Genomic DNA, 14,581 nt, shown 5'->3' with positions numbered 1-14,581 from the left:
TGAGGACACACTGAAAGAGTTGGGGCTGTGCAGGCTGGATAAGAGGAGGCTCCCAGGTGACCTCCTTGTGGCCTTCCAGGATCTGAAGGGGTCCTACAAAAAAGGCCCCTGGGGAAGGACTTTTTAGGCTGTCAGGGAGTGACAGGACAGGGGGGAATGGAGCAAAGCTGGAGGTGGGGAGAGTGAGGCTGGACATGAGGAGGAAGTTGTTGAGCATGAGAGTGGTGAGAGGCTGGAATGGGTTGCCCAGGGAGGTGATTGAGGCCCTATCCCTGGAGGTGTTTGAGGCCAGGCTGGCTGAGGCTGTGGGCAGCCTGATCTAGAGTAGGGTATCCCTGGGCATGGCAGAGGGGTTGGAACTGGCTGCTCCTTGTGGTCCCTCTTCCAACCCTGACTGATTCTATGATTCTATGACTGTTAAATGTCCTTCCCAACTTAAATCAACAGCAAGTCTGCTTAAATCTTCTTCTCAACTCAAACCATTGGAGCCATACCTAGATGCTGACACATTCATCCTCCACGCAAGTGTGGTGGGTTAGGAAATTTCCTCCCCCTCCACCCTCAGATAGCTTGGAAGCAAGATCTATTCACAGCACATCTAAATTTACAAACATATCTACACGATGTTTACAGGTACTTACAATTACATACAAATTAGAAGCAACACAGAAATCCAAACTTCCTCCCCAAGGAACCTGCTCAGAAAGGGCTCAAAGCTACCTTCTCTTTCTCCCTCTACTTTCCCAGACAGGCAAACAAAAAACAACCAGCAAAGCTTATGTTGTTATTTGTTAGTGGAGAGATCAGAATGGAGTGAAGAGGAAGTGAATAGAAGCAGCATCACAGAACCAAGTGGGCCAAACTGTTCACATTTTGGCCTTTTATCCCTTTCAGCAAACCAATGAATGATAGAGACTTCATCATTATTTTCTTTTCACACTCAATGATGGAGTTTCTCTTGTTACAATATTCCAATCAGCCTCAAGCCAGCACAGCAAGAAAAGAGGAATTAACAGCAGTTGGAAGGAAAAGCAACACAAGACAAACACCGACGGTTACAGCACGCAGCAGCCAATGGTGGCGAAAGGAACGGACAGCAGCTACCTGTACTGCTCTGCTCTGCCTCTTCATTTGCCACCCTCATCAGGGCATCGAGTACCAGTGCATTGTCCAGCCAGGTGTACCACTCCTCCAGCTCCTGCAGGAAGCTGGAAGTGCCTGTTGTCTCAGACACCTTCCGTGTTGCCAGCTTGCACAAGCGCTCGATGAAGCCAGGAATATTCAGCAGTGTAGCTGGAAAAGAGTTTTAGTCCAGTTGAATATCACCAACACAAGTCATCAGGCCCTCTGTACAACAAGGTACCAGAACATCTACATTAGTAATACAGAGCCAAATTCCACCTGGGTAGAAAAACATCCAAAGATGGAAGCAGTCAGTGCAGTCTCTTATTAAGGCCTGGAAGTGAGTGTACATACCCCAGGCATAGTTCAGTCTGTGTTAGACTGGTTTGTGCCGGACTTACACTAGAAAAAAATGAGCCCTACCCCACTCTAACTGCTTGTTTCTGGCCAATTCTCTCTTGCTGGCACTGCTGTTTTCCAGTTCACTGTGAGTCAGTATCAAGGAACTGATCTGGCTCAAAACGAAGCTGGCAGAAACAAAGCAGCAGCCCTGAGAGGGGGCAGCTTCACCTCTCCTTTCCTCTCTGAGATGTTACCTCCTCCTTTTGCCTCCTGTGGTGTTTGTCTCCCAGCAGGAGCTGGGCAGAAGGATGTCAGTTTTGTAAGTACTACTTTCCTGAGTTAGCTCACCATGGAGCAAACCAGATGGGTAACACATGAAAGCAGCCCTAAGAGGATTTCAATTGTTGAAGAAGAAAGAGCAGCTCAAAGACAGAAGTCACTGGTGTGCAAAATGCTGGGGGTGGAGGGGGGAGGTGCTAGGAGCTGCATTTTGGCCTGAAGTTTCCACAGAATAATTTAAGCACAAGATCTGTTTATCACAGATCCATGGCCAAGCCTTCACTTCACAGCTGCAGATGAAAGTAGAAAATAAGCAAGTATTTAGCCACGAACACTGTGAAAGAGCTGCTGGTAGCAGCTCTGAAAGAATAAGCTCCCTGATGAATTTACTGCAGCCAACAGTTTTAGATACAGCCTCTAATTGTGGAAATAAAAAATGATTAGTTAAACGTTTACTTGGCTGAGTTCAGCCCTTCAGGATTCGAGCTTGTTCAGTTCAACTAAGCTAAATAAAACTTTGTACCCACACCACTGCTCTTTCCAAGCCAGCTCTGGCAATCACAGGGCAGAAGACAACACACTCCCTCCCCCTTCAAAGTTTCTCAGCCCCTGCCTGTCATCTCTAGTTGGATGCTGTGGAGGTGGCAGTGGTTACAAATGGGGCTTTATTGTTCAAGGCTAACACAAAATGTTAGGAGATGGGTGAAGCAGCTGCAAATTGCCTTTCTGCACTTCCCCACACTGTTTGGCAAGGGTCTGTGCAAACATCTGCTTCAGAATCCCAAAGCTTTTCAGCACAGCACGAGCTGAAAAAAGGTTCTACACTGAAGGGTAGTTTAAAAAGGAAGGTCGTGGATGCTCCCTCCCTGGCGCTCAAGGACAGGTTGGATGAGGACTTGAGCAATGTGGTCTGGGGGGAGGTGTCCCTGCCCATGGCAGGAGGGTTGGAACTAAATGATCTTTAAGGTCCCTTCCAACCCAAACCATTCTATGAATCTATGAAAATTATATTCATCCTTCAGGGCAACAGTTCTGCACCAGAGAAGCCCTCAACAAAATAAGGAAACCTGCACTATACCCAAAGTTAAAGCTGGGATTAGCCCCACAGGTTTGCAAGGCTGGTGAGAGTGGGCAATGTGAGGATTATGAAAGACACTCCTTTGTTGATAAAGGCAGACATCCTGCTCAGGACAGCTCCACATAAAATCCAGGAGGGAACTGCTCAGACAGCAGCCACATTGCATGCAGCTTTAGTTCAGGAATTTACGTTTTAAGGAGGACACTGAATTATTGAGAGCTGCTAAATGGAAGGAACCGAGGGAGAGGAAAAGAACTATTTTAAGCCACTCAGCTCACTGGAGAGGGCTGAAATTGCAGAAATGAACTCACCTCCTTACTAACACCAATTGAAACTGAAAGCTACAAAGTAGCTTTCCTTAACCAAAGACAACTGTTTCCAGGAAACTGCTCTAGGAAAGCGAATAAAGAAAAACGCTTTGTAAGACAGAACGTTTACAGTAGCCTCTAGAAACACATCCTCCAGCTATGACCCTGAGAAGAGAGAATCTTTACACACTGTTGAGATCCCCCTGTATTGGTTCAGCTTGTAACAGTTACCTTGATTAATTTCAGCTCGAGAAGGACCCAAGTTTTTTTTCTGCTGAGCATTTCTGGCAAGAAGTGTGTGCTTGTCATCGCTTCCCGTGTCCAGCTCAGAGATCGTGACAGCGAGGATCCTGCAGAAGTTGGCAAGCTGTTGCTGGTCAAAGCTGGACACAAGGCTGGCAAGATTGGGAATATCATCCAGTTGTATCATTTCCTGGAGAGGGAAACATCAACTGAGTTAAGTGTTGAACGCTGACATCATCTTCCCAGGGCGAGCTGCCTGGGATTTCACAGTATCACAGTATCACCAAGGCTGGAAGAGACCTCACAGATCATCAAGTCCAACCCTTTACCACAGAGCTCAAGGCCAGACCATGGCACCAAGTGCCACGTCCAGTCCTGCCTTGAACAGCCCCAGGGATGGCGACTCCACTACCTCCCCAGGCAGCCCATTCCAGTGTCCAATGACTCTCTCAGGGAAGAACTTTCTCCTCACCTCCAGCCTAAATCTCCCCTGGCACAGCCTGAGGCTGTGTCCTCTCGTTCTGGTGCTGGCCACCTGAGAGAAGAGAGCAACCTCCTCCTGGCCACAACCTCCCCTCAGGTAGTTGTAGACAGCAATAAGGTCACCCCTGAGCCTCCTCTTCTCCAGGCTAACCAATCCCAGCTCCCTCAGCCTCTCCTCGTAGGGCTGTGCTCAAGGCCTCTCCCCAGCCTCGTTGCCCTTCTCTGGACACGCTCAAGCATCTCAATGTCCCTCCTAAACTGAGGGGCCCAGAACTGAACACAGTACTCAGCATCAGGGCAAGCAGGCAACACCAAGTAAGGGATCTGAGCACAGCTACCACTTCTGTCACTATGTTTATCAACTCCAACAAGTAAAAATACCTACATTTTTAAGACTAAGCTTATTATAAAAGCCTCCAAATTTTCATGTAGTTTTAAAACACCCAACAATGAAACCCACAACCTAATTTAACACACAAATCACATTTTAAGCATTAGGAACTTTCAAGTTCATTTTTTCCTGAGCTCCTACATTATTTTTCTCAGTTTTTTTTTTTTCATTGTTGTGATAAAAAGATCTTGAAAGTAGTTTTCAGCCAAAAGCAGATGAACTAAGTTTGTTTCCTAACTTGGGAAATGTGTTCATCTTCAACTTCACCCTAAAAATGCAGCAATAAAAAGAATCCTGACACTCTTCACAAAATGCTTGGGGGTGTTGATCAACAACCAAATAAAGATAAGCCAATGTGTGCCCAGCTGGCCAAGAATGCCAACAGCATCCTGGTCTGGACTGGCAATAGTGCAGCCTGCAGGACCAGGGCAGGCATTGTCTCCCTGTCAGCACTGGTGAGGCCTCATCTTGAATATTGAGTTCAGTTTTGGGCCTCTCACTCCAAGCCAGTGAGGTGCTGGAGCATATTCAGAGAAGCTGGTGAAGGATCTGGAGCACAAGTCTTGTGAGCAGTGACTGAGGGAACTGGGATTGCTTAGTATGGGGAAAGGGAGGCTGAGGAGGGGGAACATCTGGCTCTCTAAAATACCCTCAAAGGAGGCTGGAGCCAGATGGGGGCCAAAGCAATGGCTTCAGGTTGCACCAGGAGAGGTTTAGGGTGGATGAAAAGGTTCTCAAAGACTGGAGCAGACTCCCTAAGGAGGTTGTCTATAAATATCTGAGGGCTGAGGGTTAGGAGGAGGAGGACAGGCTCTGCTCACTGCTCCCTGGGATAGGACAAGGAGCGATGGATGTAAGTTGCAGCTAAGGAGGTTCCACCTCAACACAAGGGGGAACTTCTTTGCTGTGAGGGTCTCAGACCACTGGAACAGGCTCCCCAGAGAGGCTGTGGAGTCTCCTTCTCTGAAGCCTTTCAAGGCCTGTCTGGAGGCATTCCTCTGTGACCTGAGCTAGATTCTATGGTCCTGCTCTGGCAGGGGAGTTGGGCTCGATGATCTCTTTGGGTCCCTTCCAACCCCTGCCATCCTGTGAGCCTGTGTTTGAATCCCCATCCCTGGAGGTATTGGTCCATGGTTTAGCACCAGACTTAGTAAAGTTAGAGAAAAGTTGACCTGGATGATCCTAAAGGGCTTTTCCAACCAAAACAGTTCTGTGACCCTGTGTACTGCATTCAGGCTTCTCCCAGGGTTACACAGCTAATACTTTATTGGCCTTGAGTGAGGCCACTAAGGTCTAATGGTGCATGGAAGGAAGGTCAAAATCCTAACTTGTGCAGAAGGCCCAAGTGTCCTGCTTCCCCAGCCTACAACTTCTGAGAGAGGTGACAAACCCCAAGGCAAGAATGCTGCATGGGAAGTCCTCTTGATGGTGGGACTACTAAAACACCTGCAATGTAATCAGAAGGCAAGGATCAAACATGAATTTATATGAAGTCCATTTTCTTCATCTGAAATACAGGTTTTACTTTACTGACAGCCAAGTACCCACCCCCATCATCCTCTGCAGTGATGTTCCAGCATTACAAGTACAACACCACACACATAACTTGGCTTCTATATGACATGTGGCTCAAATTAATGATCACTGGGAACAGTCAGGTTTCAAATGATCTATAAGAAGTGAGAATGTCACCTTAGAGGCTTAGCATCAGTAACTCTGGAAGGGAGGAAGGCTTTTTTGCCCGAAAAGCTATACAATCAGAATGCAGAAACCAGTACCTCACCTTTTTCACTCCCAGGATATCTTCAATGAGTGTTGCAGTTTGTAGGAATGTCTTCTTGTTTGTCATCAGTGTAAACAGGAACAACACAAAGTCGTTTCTCTCTGCCAGTCTCCTTGTGACTCCTTCAGTCTAGAAAGCAGCAAAAGCACACCCAGACCAGAGTCAGAGCCCACCTCCAGAAGTCACACCTTAGCGGCACATGCAGGACAGTCCTACAGATGATGTGTTATCAAATCAGCTATCCCTGAAACCAGGAAGCATTGTGTTGATGATGGCCAAAAATAACTCTGGTCCTTGTCTGAAGTTAACACGAGGCTTGCAATAACAACAGGCTCCAGGATGAGAGGGTTCATCTCAAGGCATTTGTTTACTTGCCTTGAATCAAATGTAAACACTGCATGCCTGGAAACACATCAGAGAGGCTTGTCACTGGTTTCCCAGACAAGCTGAAGCCAGTGTCAGTATGGAAATACCATCCCCAGATTTCTCCTGAACTCTCAAGTGTTGCTTTTGGCTGGGCAGTCTCAACAACTGGAACCAAGCTTTGGCCTTAATGAACTCGGTGACAAACCCAAAAGTCACACTAAAGCATTAACTAAGGTTCAGCACTAAGTTCATGAAGGCCAGCTTCCATGGCCTGACCTCTGCTGAGAGCAGAGACAGACTTCCCTGCAATTAAATGTCATTCCTACTGTTTCCAGAGCTGTCTACTATTTGTGACTGCTCACCAAACCAGACTTGCTTATATACTGCCCCACCAGGGACTCACAGGAATAAGAGCAGATAACATGGCACAGAACCACAGTGTGGTGGGGGGTTGGAAGAGACCTCTGGAGATCATCCAGTTCAACCCCACTGCTACAGCAGGACACCCACAGCAGGGTGCCCAGGATCACAATGTTCAGGCAGGTTTGGAATCTCTTCAGAGAATGAGACTCCACAACCTCTCTGGGAAGCCTGCTCCAAGGCTACAACAAACTCAAAGCAAGGAAGTTTCTCTTCATATTCAGATGGAACCTCCTGGGTTACAGTTGTGCCTTTTGCCCCTTGTCCTACCACTGAGCACCACTGAGAAGAGTCTAGCCCCATCCTCTTAGCCTTTTAGCTACTAACCAGCATTGATGAGCTCCCCTCAAACATCCTGCACACAACCTTCTGTGACCCTGAACACTTCTTATTCAAGTGAGAGTAGAAAAACTGAAGTGAATTAAAGCAGCAGGCAGCATATAAATTGCAAAGTGGTTCCTTAGAACATCACACTATCCAGTTGGCAAAAGTTGCATTACTTGTAGTTAAAAAAAATAACCAAGTCAAGAACAAAGTGTTCCCTTTCTTCCTCCTCCCTTGTGTACACAGATACTTAGGAGGAAGAGCATGATTTGTTAAGACTGAAGCTCTGGAGATGAGGTTGATGTTATTGGAACAGCTCCAAGCCAGTAACTGCCTTTTTCTTTCAATTTTTGTTGAACAATGCTCCCTAGGTTATGACACAATCAAAAGTGGGATTAAGTAATCCAGAGGATTTGCCCTGCATGAATCATCAGAGACCTGCACTTTCAGCTTCAATATTGCAATCATAGAATACCCTAGCATCATAGAATTGTCTGGTTGGCAAAGACCTTGAGACCACTGAGTTCACCCATAATCTAACATCTGCCTGCACACAACTGAGAGACAATGGACAAGAAGAAAAGAAGGCTTAGGGGAGACCTTATTACCACATACCAGCACATAAAGGGTGGCTACCAGAAGGATGGAGAGTCCCTTTTTACAAGGAGTCCCATGGAAGAGACAAGGGGTGATGGGGACAGTTACTGCTGGGGAGATTCCAACTGGAATCCAGAAGAAAACATTTCCCATGAGAACAGCTAGACATGGGAATCATCTCCCAAGGGAAGCTGTGGATTCTTCTGCACTGGACAGTTTTAAGACTCAGCTTGACAGGTGCTGGGTTTATTTCAACTCGACCATCACCTAGAAAGGTTGGACCAGATGACCCTTGGGGTTCCCTCCAAACTGACATTGTAGGGCATCAACAGGCCTTTAACTCAGTGTCCACCCCAGCACTGATCTGTCACTGACTGAAAAGCATTAATAATAGCCAGCACATGAAGAAGTTGCAGGATCAAACTGAAAGCCCTTTGTCTGCTCCACCACTCAACAGGACTGGCTGTTGCTCAGCTCAGGAGGCATCCATTTCCAGGTTCAGATTTTAAGTCTGAGCACAACAAAGCTTGGCTCAGCTTTCCTGTAGATGCAGAGATCCAGAAAGATCCAACCAGAAGGACTTAAACTCGACAACATGGCCAAGAAAGCAGAAGTTACTCCAATAACACATTAAAATATAGGCCAGTCCTCTATTTACCTGAGGGAATTCCAGTTCCTTCACCCTCCCAGTACCCAAAGGGGGCCTATAAGAATGCTGCAGAGAGACTGCAGCCGAAGGCCTGAAGTGACGAGGGGCAATGGTTTGAAATCAGAGAAGAGCATATTTAGGTTGGATGTTAAGAACAAGTTCTGCACCATAAGGGTGGTGGAACACTGGAACAGGTTGCTTCAGAAGGTAGTTGAGGCTCCATCCCTGGAAATACTCAAGGTGAGACTCAACAAAGCTTTGAGCAACCTGATCTAGTGGAGGAGGTCCCTTCCAACCCAAACTATCCTATGATTCTATGAATTAACTGCAAAGCATCAGAGCATGTTTAAATTGGGTTTGTTGCCCTCTCAAGCAAAACAGGAGCACTTCTGCACAGCAGTTGTACTTACACATATACAGGTGTTGTACAGTATGCTTAAACAGTCCTTGATGAGGTCATCACTTACTGCAAAGGAGAAAACAGACATTCACCAGCTGTGCACGACCAAGGAACACTGCTGTCCACAGCAGTGACATGGACAGCTACAAAACCAGTGACAATTTCAGGCTGCTAGCTCAGCTCACATGTGCAAATACCTTGGAGGACAGAAACCAGAGGGTTAGAAACACTCCACAGTTGACCTGTTCCAAATGCTTTCTTCCAGGACTGATAGCAGCACTGCCTAGGCCCACAGACAGGGATGTACTCAGGCTCTGGTGCATTTTTAGTCACACACAAAATGCTAGGGGTGTAAAAAGTATTTTAGGCAAAACATCACAGATCACCTCAAAATCTGTCACTGTGAGAAACTGCTGAGATCTATCTGTGCCAATTCTTAAGCACAGGGCAAAAAAAAACCAACCAAGGGCAATTCATGCAGTTTTCATCAGGAATTCCCAGAAAAGCTTTCAGTCTGACTCCAGCATTTTCATATTTCAAACATGTTTTCAGTACAGACATGCAACATCTGCCTCTAAACTCAAGTTCAAGTTACTTCACCTTTGAAGTTCCCTGGCTTGAGGGGTATGAGGTGCAACCATGACATTTCCTCTCCTCAGAAAGGTTCAAGGAACCAGCAAATCACAGACAGCAGAAAGGAAAACATTAAACCAGAGCTGCTCCAGCAAGAAAGTGTCCCACTGGCAAGTTCTCCTTATAGCAACTGGGAAATGAGTAGTCTCTGGGAGTAGGTCATGAAAATAGCACACTTTTCATTATCTCACAATCTCTCCATCTCCTATTACAATAACAATGGTCTGTGGTTTATTATTAATAATTGTTAAGTGTAGCTACAGCCACAGCAACAATGAAAAGCTTCCAGGGATTGCAAATTTACTGTATCATGTTATGCTGAGCACATGAATACTCCTGAGCTGTGCTCTGCAGCAGGTGACTATCCCCAGTCCCACCATCAGTTGGGAACAAAGAAAGCAGTGATTCATTTTGGAAGAGGAAATTGCTGGGATGGAAAGGGAGTCATGGAAAAAGAGTAATTCCTGGTTGAATGAGGACACAAGGCAAGAATGAGGAGAAAAAAAAGATAAGGCACTTATTTACTTACTTTTCTGTTTCTTTTTCTGTGTAATAAGAGTTGGTCTCATGAGAATTTCTACTAGAAGCTGCAAGAAGAATTAAGAGAATAATCACTGGGATAGAAAGCATCACTTCAATTTGTCAGTGACAAATCCAAATTTAGTCTTTTCTCTGTTGAAGTTGCAGAGGTGAATAATGGAAACTCTACAGTCAAAATCTCATCATTGTCAAGATTACACTGACCAGAAATAGTTACATGTGCCCTGAGCAAACAGTAACAGTTGTGCAAAACTATCTCCTACTGGCAAGATTTAAAGGCTTTGAGTTCACCAAGAACAGAACTTCACATGTAGCCAGGTAACACCAAGAATGGCTATCAAACACATTCCAGAGTAATGAATCCTCTGCCAGAAGCTGCAAAGAGATGTCAGCTTTGCAAAGGCTCTCCCTGTATCTTACTGTGCTCCAAAACACGTTTTAGGTCTAGATAAAACTTAGTTCCTCCAGATCCCAATCTTGGATTTAGAAGCTTCAGAGGTCTCAAAGTCACATCTTAGTGCTGTGACTGTCATGTAGACATGTTTTGCTGTTGTCAAAGAACCCCACACTTACATCGACCCCTCCAAATAAATCAAAGGTGTATGTATTGGGGAAAGTGGACTCTTGAGCAGCTTTCCTGTCCTCTGTAACAAATGCCATGGCTTCCATTGAAAGAAGTGGAGAAATTTCCTGTAGGAAATAAGAAAAAAAACAAATAAATAAAAGATGGTTCATAAAAGTGCTCAGCAGTAGAAACCCACTTGTGTGATCTACTAACTAGCCCATCCCCACCTCTTCCCCACCAACCAATTTAGACAACATCATGCTAACAGCTTCAAAAATTCAAATATGCTCACAGCAGACTTTAAAGAAAGCAGCCAACAAGGCAACCCCTGGCTCTCTGGAAGAAGAGTGCAGGCAGTACCTTTAAGATGCTTTGGCACTGGGAAAAGTCGCTGTTTGGGTGGCTGTGTTCATACAGCTTCTGCAGCAGTAAGGGGATTCCATTCCATTTTGCTTGCTTATCTCTTTCCTTTAACAAGGCCTCTGTGATCTGCAAAGGAAGAATGCAATTCCCATGTGTCCAGTACTTCATAATCAGGAAAACAACCTTATCACCTCCCCAGAACACCAATATCAGAACATCCCAGGGAAACAAGTTTATTGCAGAGAGCAGCACTATAAAATGCAGCCTTTCTCTCCAGGCAGCACTTAGCCAGGACTGGTAGCTGCACAATTTTCCAGGTGGTCAAAGTAGCTTATGCTGGACATAGCTTAAAGCAGTTGTTATCATTCAGAGTACTTCATCTCTTTCTACATGTTTATACTGATCATCTATTTTATCATGGGAACACATCAGTCTCCAAATAATTCCATGAGTAGGAACTCTTGACATGTCATTGACTGAGGAAATGGGTGCCCTGGACACTAGCAGCAATGACAGTGACACAACACTGGGGATGGAAAGGCTTTCTAACTTGTTACATTGAGCTAGTGATGAGCATTTCCTCAGCCAAAGCTCTGAAGCCATTACTGGTTATAGCAGTGACCCAAATCACTAAGATTCACAAGCAGGCTCCAGAAGAATGGATGAAAGCTACAGTGAAAATGTCTCAAATGGAGACCAACAACTAAATCAGTAGAACCCCACCACTGGCATTTATCCTCTGGGAAGCAGGCTGCAACCACAGAATCAACCAGGTTGGAAGAGCAACCTGGGATCTTGGGATCATCCAGTCCAACCTATCATCCAGCCCTACCCCACAGATGATGTTTTGAAGCCTGAACTCTTCCAAGTTACTGCCAGCAGATGATGTTAGGAAGCTCTTCATGGAATCACAGAATAGTAGTAGTTGGAAGGGACCTCTGGAGATCATCCTGTCCAACCCCCCTGCCATTGCAGGATCACCTAGGGAGGTCACACAGGAATGCAACCAGAGGGTCTTGAAAGTTTCCAGAGAAGGAGACTCCACCACCTCTCTGGGCAGCCTGCTCCAGGGCTCCACAACCCTCACAGCAAAGTTTTCCTTCATGTTGAGCTGGACACCTTCTGGGTTCTAGTTTTTGTCTGTTGCCCCATGTCCTATCACAGAGCACCACTGAAAAAGAGTCTGGTCCCTTCTTCTTGATATTTGTAACCACTAATAAGATCCACTCTCAGCCTTCTCTTCTCCAGACTAAACAGCCTCAGGTCTCTCAGCCTTTCCTCATCAAACAGATGTTCCAAACCCCTCATCATGTTTGCAGCCTCTGCTGGATGCTCTCCAGTAGTCCCCTGTCTGTCTTCAACTGACAAGCACAGAGCTGGACACAATGGTGCAGCTGTGGTCTTACCAGGGCAAAGTAAAGAGGAAGGAGAACCTTTCTCTTCACTAAGTTCACCACCCAGTCAATGCTCACTAAAACTTAACTCCCTTCCTTAACAATGCTCTAGAGGTACCCAGAGCAAGCCTAAAGAGGGACTGATCCTTGTACAGGAAGGTAAGGCAGACAGCAATTCTAGCCAGCAGGATTCTTACAGCCATACAGAAACTTTATTCACCCTCCAAATAAAAAGCAGAACAAAGAAACCCCCAATCCTCAGGGCAGCATTTGTGGATTTTCTCTTACTTCTGGGCTTAAACCCCAGAGCTGCTCTCATTCTGTTTAAGTCTCGAACCCTGAATGATTTCCCTCCAGCCTCCCCAAACATTGCTGTTAATAGTTAGCAAGCAGGAAATTCTGCTCCTTATTGTTTCATCCATGCCAGCCAGCTTTCAGTGCTCAGTTTCAGAGGGCCAAGTTGGTTCCTGATCAGAAAATCATAAGCAAATATCCTCCAATTTCTGACTGAGAATTTAACCCTTGCTAGACAACATACAGGAAGACTGAAAAATTGATACAGGCATTTAAAAACTCCAACTGGCAATGCTGGGGGGGGGGGGGCCCTCACCCTTCTTCTAAGCTTCTCTGACACTTGGGGTTCTTCTCCTGTTGAACAAAACTGATTTGTACACAACTAAGAACTTCAAGGCTCTTGAAGCATCAGGTTTTCTTGGTACAAGGGGCGAGGCAGCATAAGCTAAGGTGGGACATAAAACCTGAGACCCCACCAGAAATACTGTGTCCAGCTCTGGAGCCCCCAAAACAAGGCCATGGAGCTGTTAGAGCAGGTCTAGAGGAGGGATAGAGCATCTCTGCTATAAAGACAGGCTGAGAGAGTTTGGGCTGTTCAGCCTGGAGACAAGTAGCCTCTGAGGAGAGCAGCCTTCCAGTACTGGAAAGAGGCTACAGGAGAGCTGGGGAAGGACTTCTTACAAAGGCATGGAGTGACAGGACAATGGGTGATGGCTTCACACTGGAAGAAGCTGGATTTAGATAAGACATTAGGAAGAAATTCTTCACAGGAGTGGTGAGGCACTGGAAGAGGGTTAAGTTGTGGAGGCTCCAATCTGGAAGGCAGATTGGCTGCAGCTTCAGCAGCCTGGACTAGGAGGATGTATCCCTGCCCATGGCACGTGGGTTGCAATTTGATGACCTTTAAGGTCCCTTCCAACCCAAACCATTCCATGACTTCTTGAGTCAGCTCTGTCCAGCTTTATCTTTCCTCTGTTTTGTGACTTCTCAGTAAGAGCAGTCAACCAGCACTGCATGAGAACAGCACAGAGCTCCCCTGTTCATACCAGAAAAGGCAGGACAAGACCAGAAAGTCAAAATGGCTTCTCCTTGTTTGGACTGTGAGTAATGGCTCAGCTCCTTTGAAGCCACAAATTTCCATCTCCCCTTGTAAGACTTGGCACACAGACAGCAAGAGAAGCTCCACCACTACCCCATCTCAGGTGTGGGAGGAGTCCACAAGCCCACAAGCAGTGGGAGGAACTGGACTAATTACGGGGTAAAGCACAAAGAACGCACAGCAGAATGCCAGGGAAAGAATCCAGCTCCCTGGCTCCGGCTGATGGGGAAGATACTGCAGGCAGAGATGACGTGCAAGAGCTGCAATCTCAGCTTCCAGCAGCACAGCACAGAGCTCAGCATCCAAGTGCTCTCAGAAAAGGTCAAAAGCCCTTCAGCAACGTTAAAACCTTGCCTGCGTTTGGCAATCGGAATCTGAGAACACGATCGCAGACGGAACCCTTTTGGTTGGAGAGGATCTCCCAAACCATCCAAGTCCAACCATTCTCTAACTCTGCCAAGCCTGGTGCTAAACCATGGCCCTCAGTACCACAGCTCTGCCTCTCTGAAACATCCCCAGGGATGAGGATTCAACCACCTCCCTGGGCAACCTGTTCTAGTTTTTGAGAACCTTGTCAGAGAAGAAGTTTCTTCTAAGGTCCAACCTAAATCTCCTCTGGTGCAACTTTAAGCCATTTTCTTTTGTCCTATCACTTATTCCTAGGGAGACCAACCCCCACCTAGCTCCAACTGTCTTGCAGGGAGCTGTAAAGAGCAGTAAGTTCTCCCCTCACCCTCCATTTCTCCAGAACAAACAATTCCAGTTCCCTCAGCTGCTCCTCACAAGACCCTTTGCCAGCTTTGTTGCCCCTCTCTGCACCCACTCCAGCACCAAAATGTCCTTCGTGTAGGCTTCCTGGTTTGAAGCAGGATCCATCTCCATTCTCATTTTTCTCCTGGCAGTGTTTC

General features: G+C 46.3%; 1 protein-coding gene across 1 annotated transcript in view; it reads right to left on the bottom strand.

The window, feature by feature from the left end:
• The window catches only part of TRPC4AP (transient receptor potential cation channel subfamily C member 4 associated protein), a 43,645-nt gene that overhangs the window by 18,971 nt on the left and 10,093 nt on the right, over positions 1-14,581 (bottom strand). The window contains exons 2-8 of the mRNA XM_064167318.1: positions 10,884-11,012; positions 10,532-10,648; positions 9,948-10,005; positions 8,796-8,851; positions 6,030-6,158; positions 3,361-3,562; positions 1,105-1,293 (exon numbers count right to left, since the gene is read on the bottom strand). Of these exons, the coding sequence (XP_064023388.1) occupies positions 1,105-1,293; positions 3,361-3,562; positions 6,030-6,158; positions 8,796-8,851; positions 9,948-10,005; positions 10,532-10,648; positions 10,884-11,012 (880 nt within the window). The remainder of the gene's footprint in view (positions 1-1,104; positions 1,294-3,360; positions 3,563-6,029; positions 6,159-8,795; positions 8,852-9,947; positions 10,006-10,531; positions 10,649-10,883; positions 11,013-14,581) is intronic.

The sequence above is a fragment of the Pogoniulus pusillus genome, chromosome 29, assembly GCF_015220805.1.
Source record: "Pogoniulus pusillus isolate bPogPus1 chromosome 29, bPogPus1.pri, whole genome shotgun sequence".
Lineage (NCBI taxonomy): Eukaryota > Metazoa > Chordata > Aves > Piciformes > Lybiidae > Pogoniulus > Pogoniulus pusillus.
The sequence above is the reverse complement of the archived record's forward strand: the minus strand, read 5'-3'. Positions and strand labels throughout refer to the sequence as shown.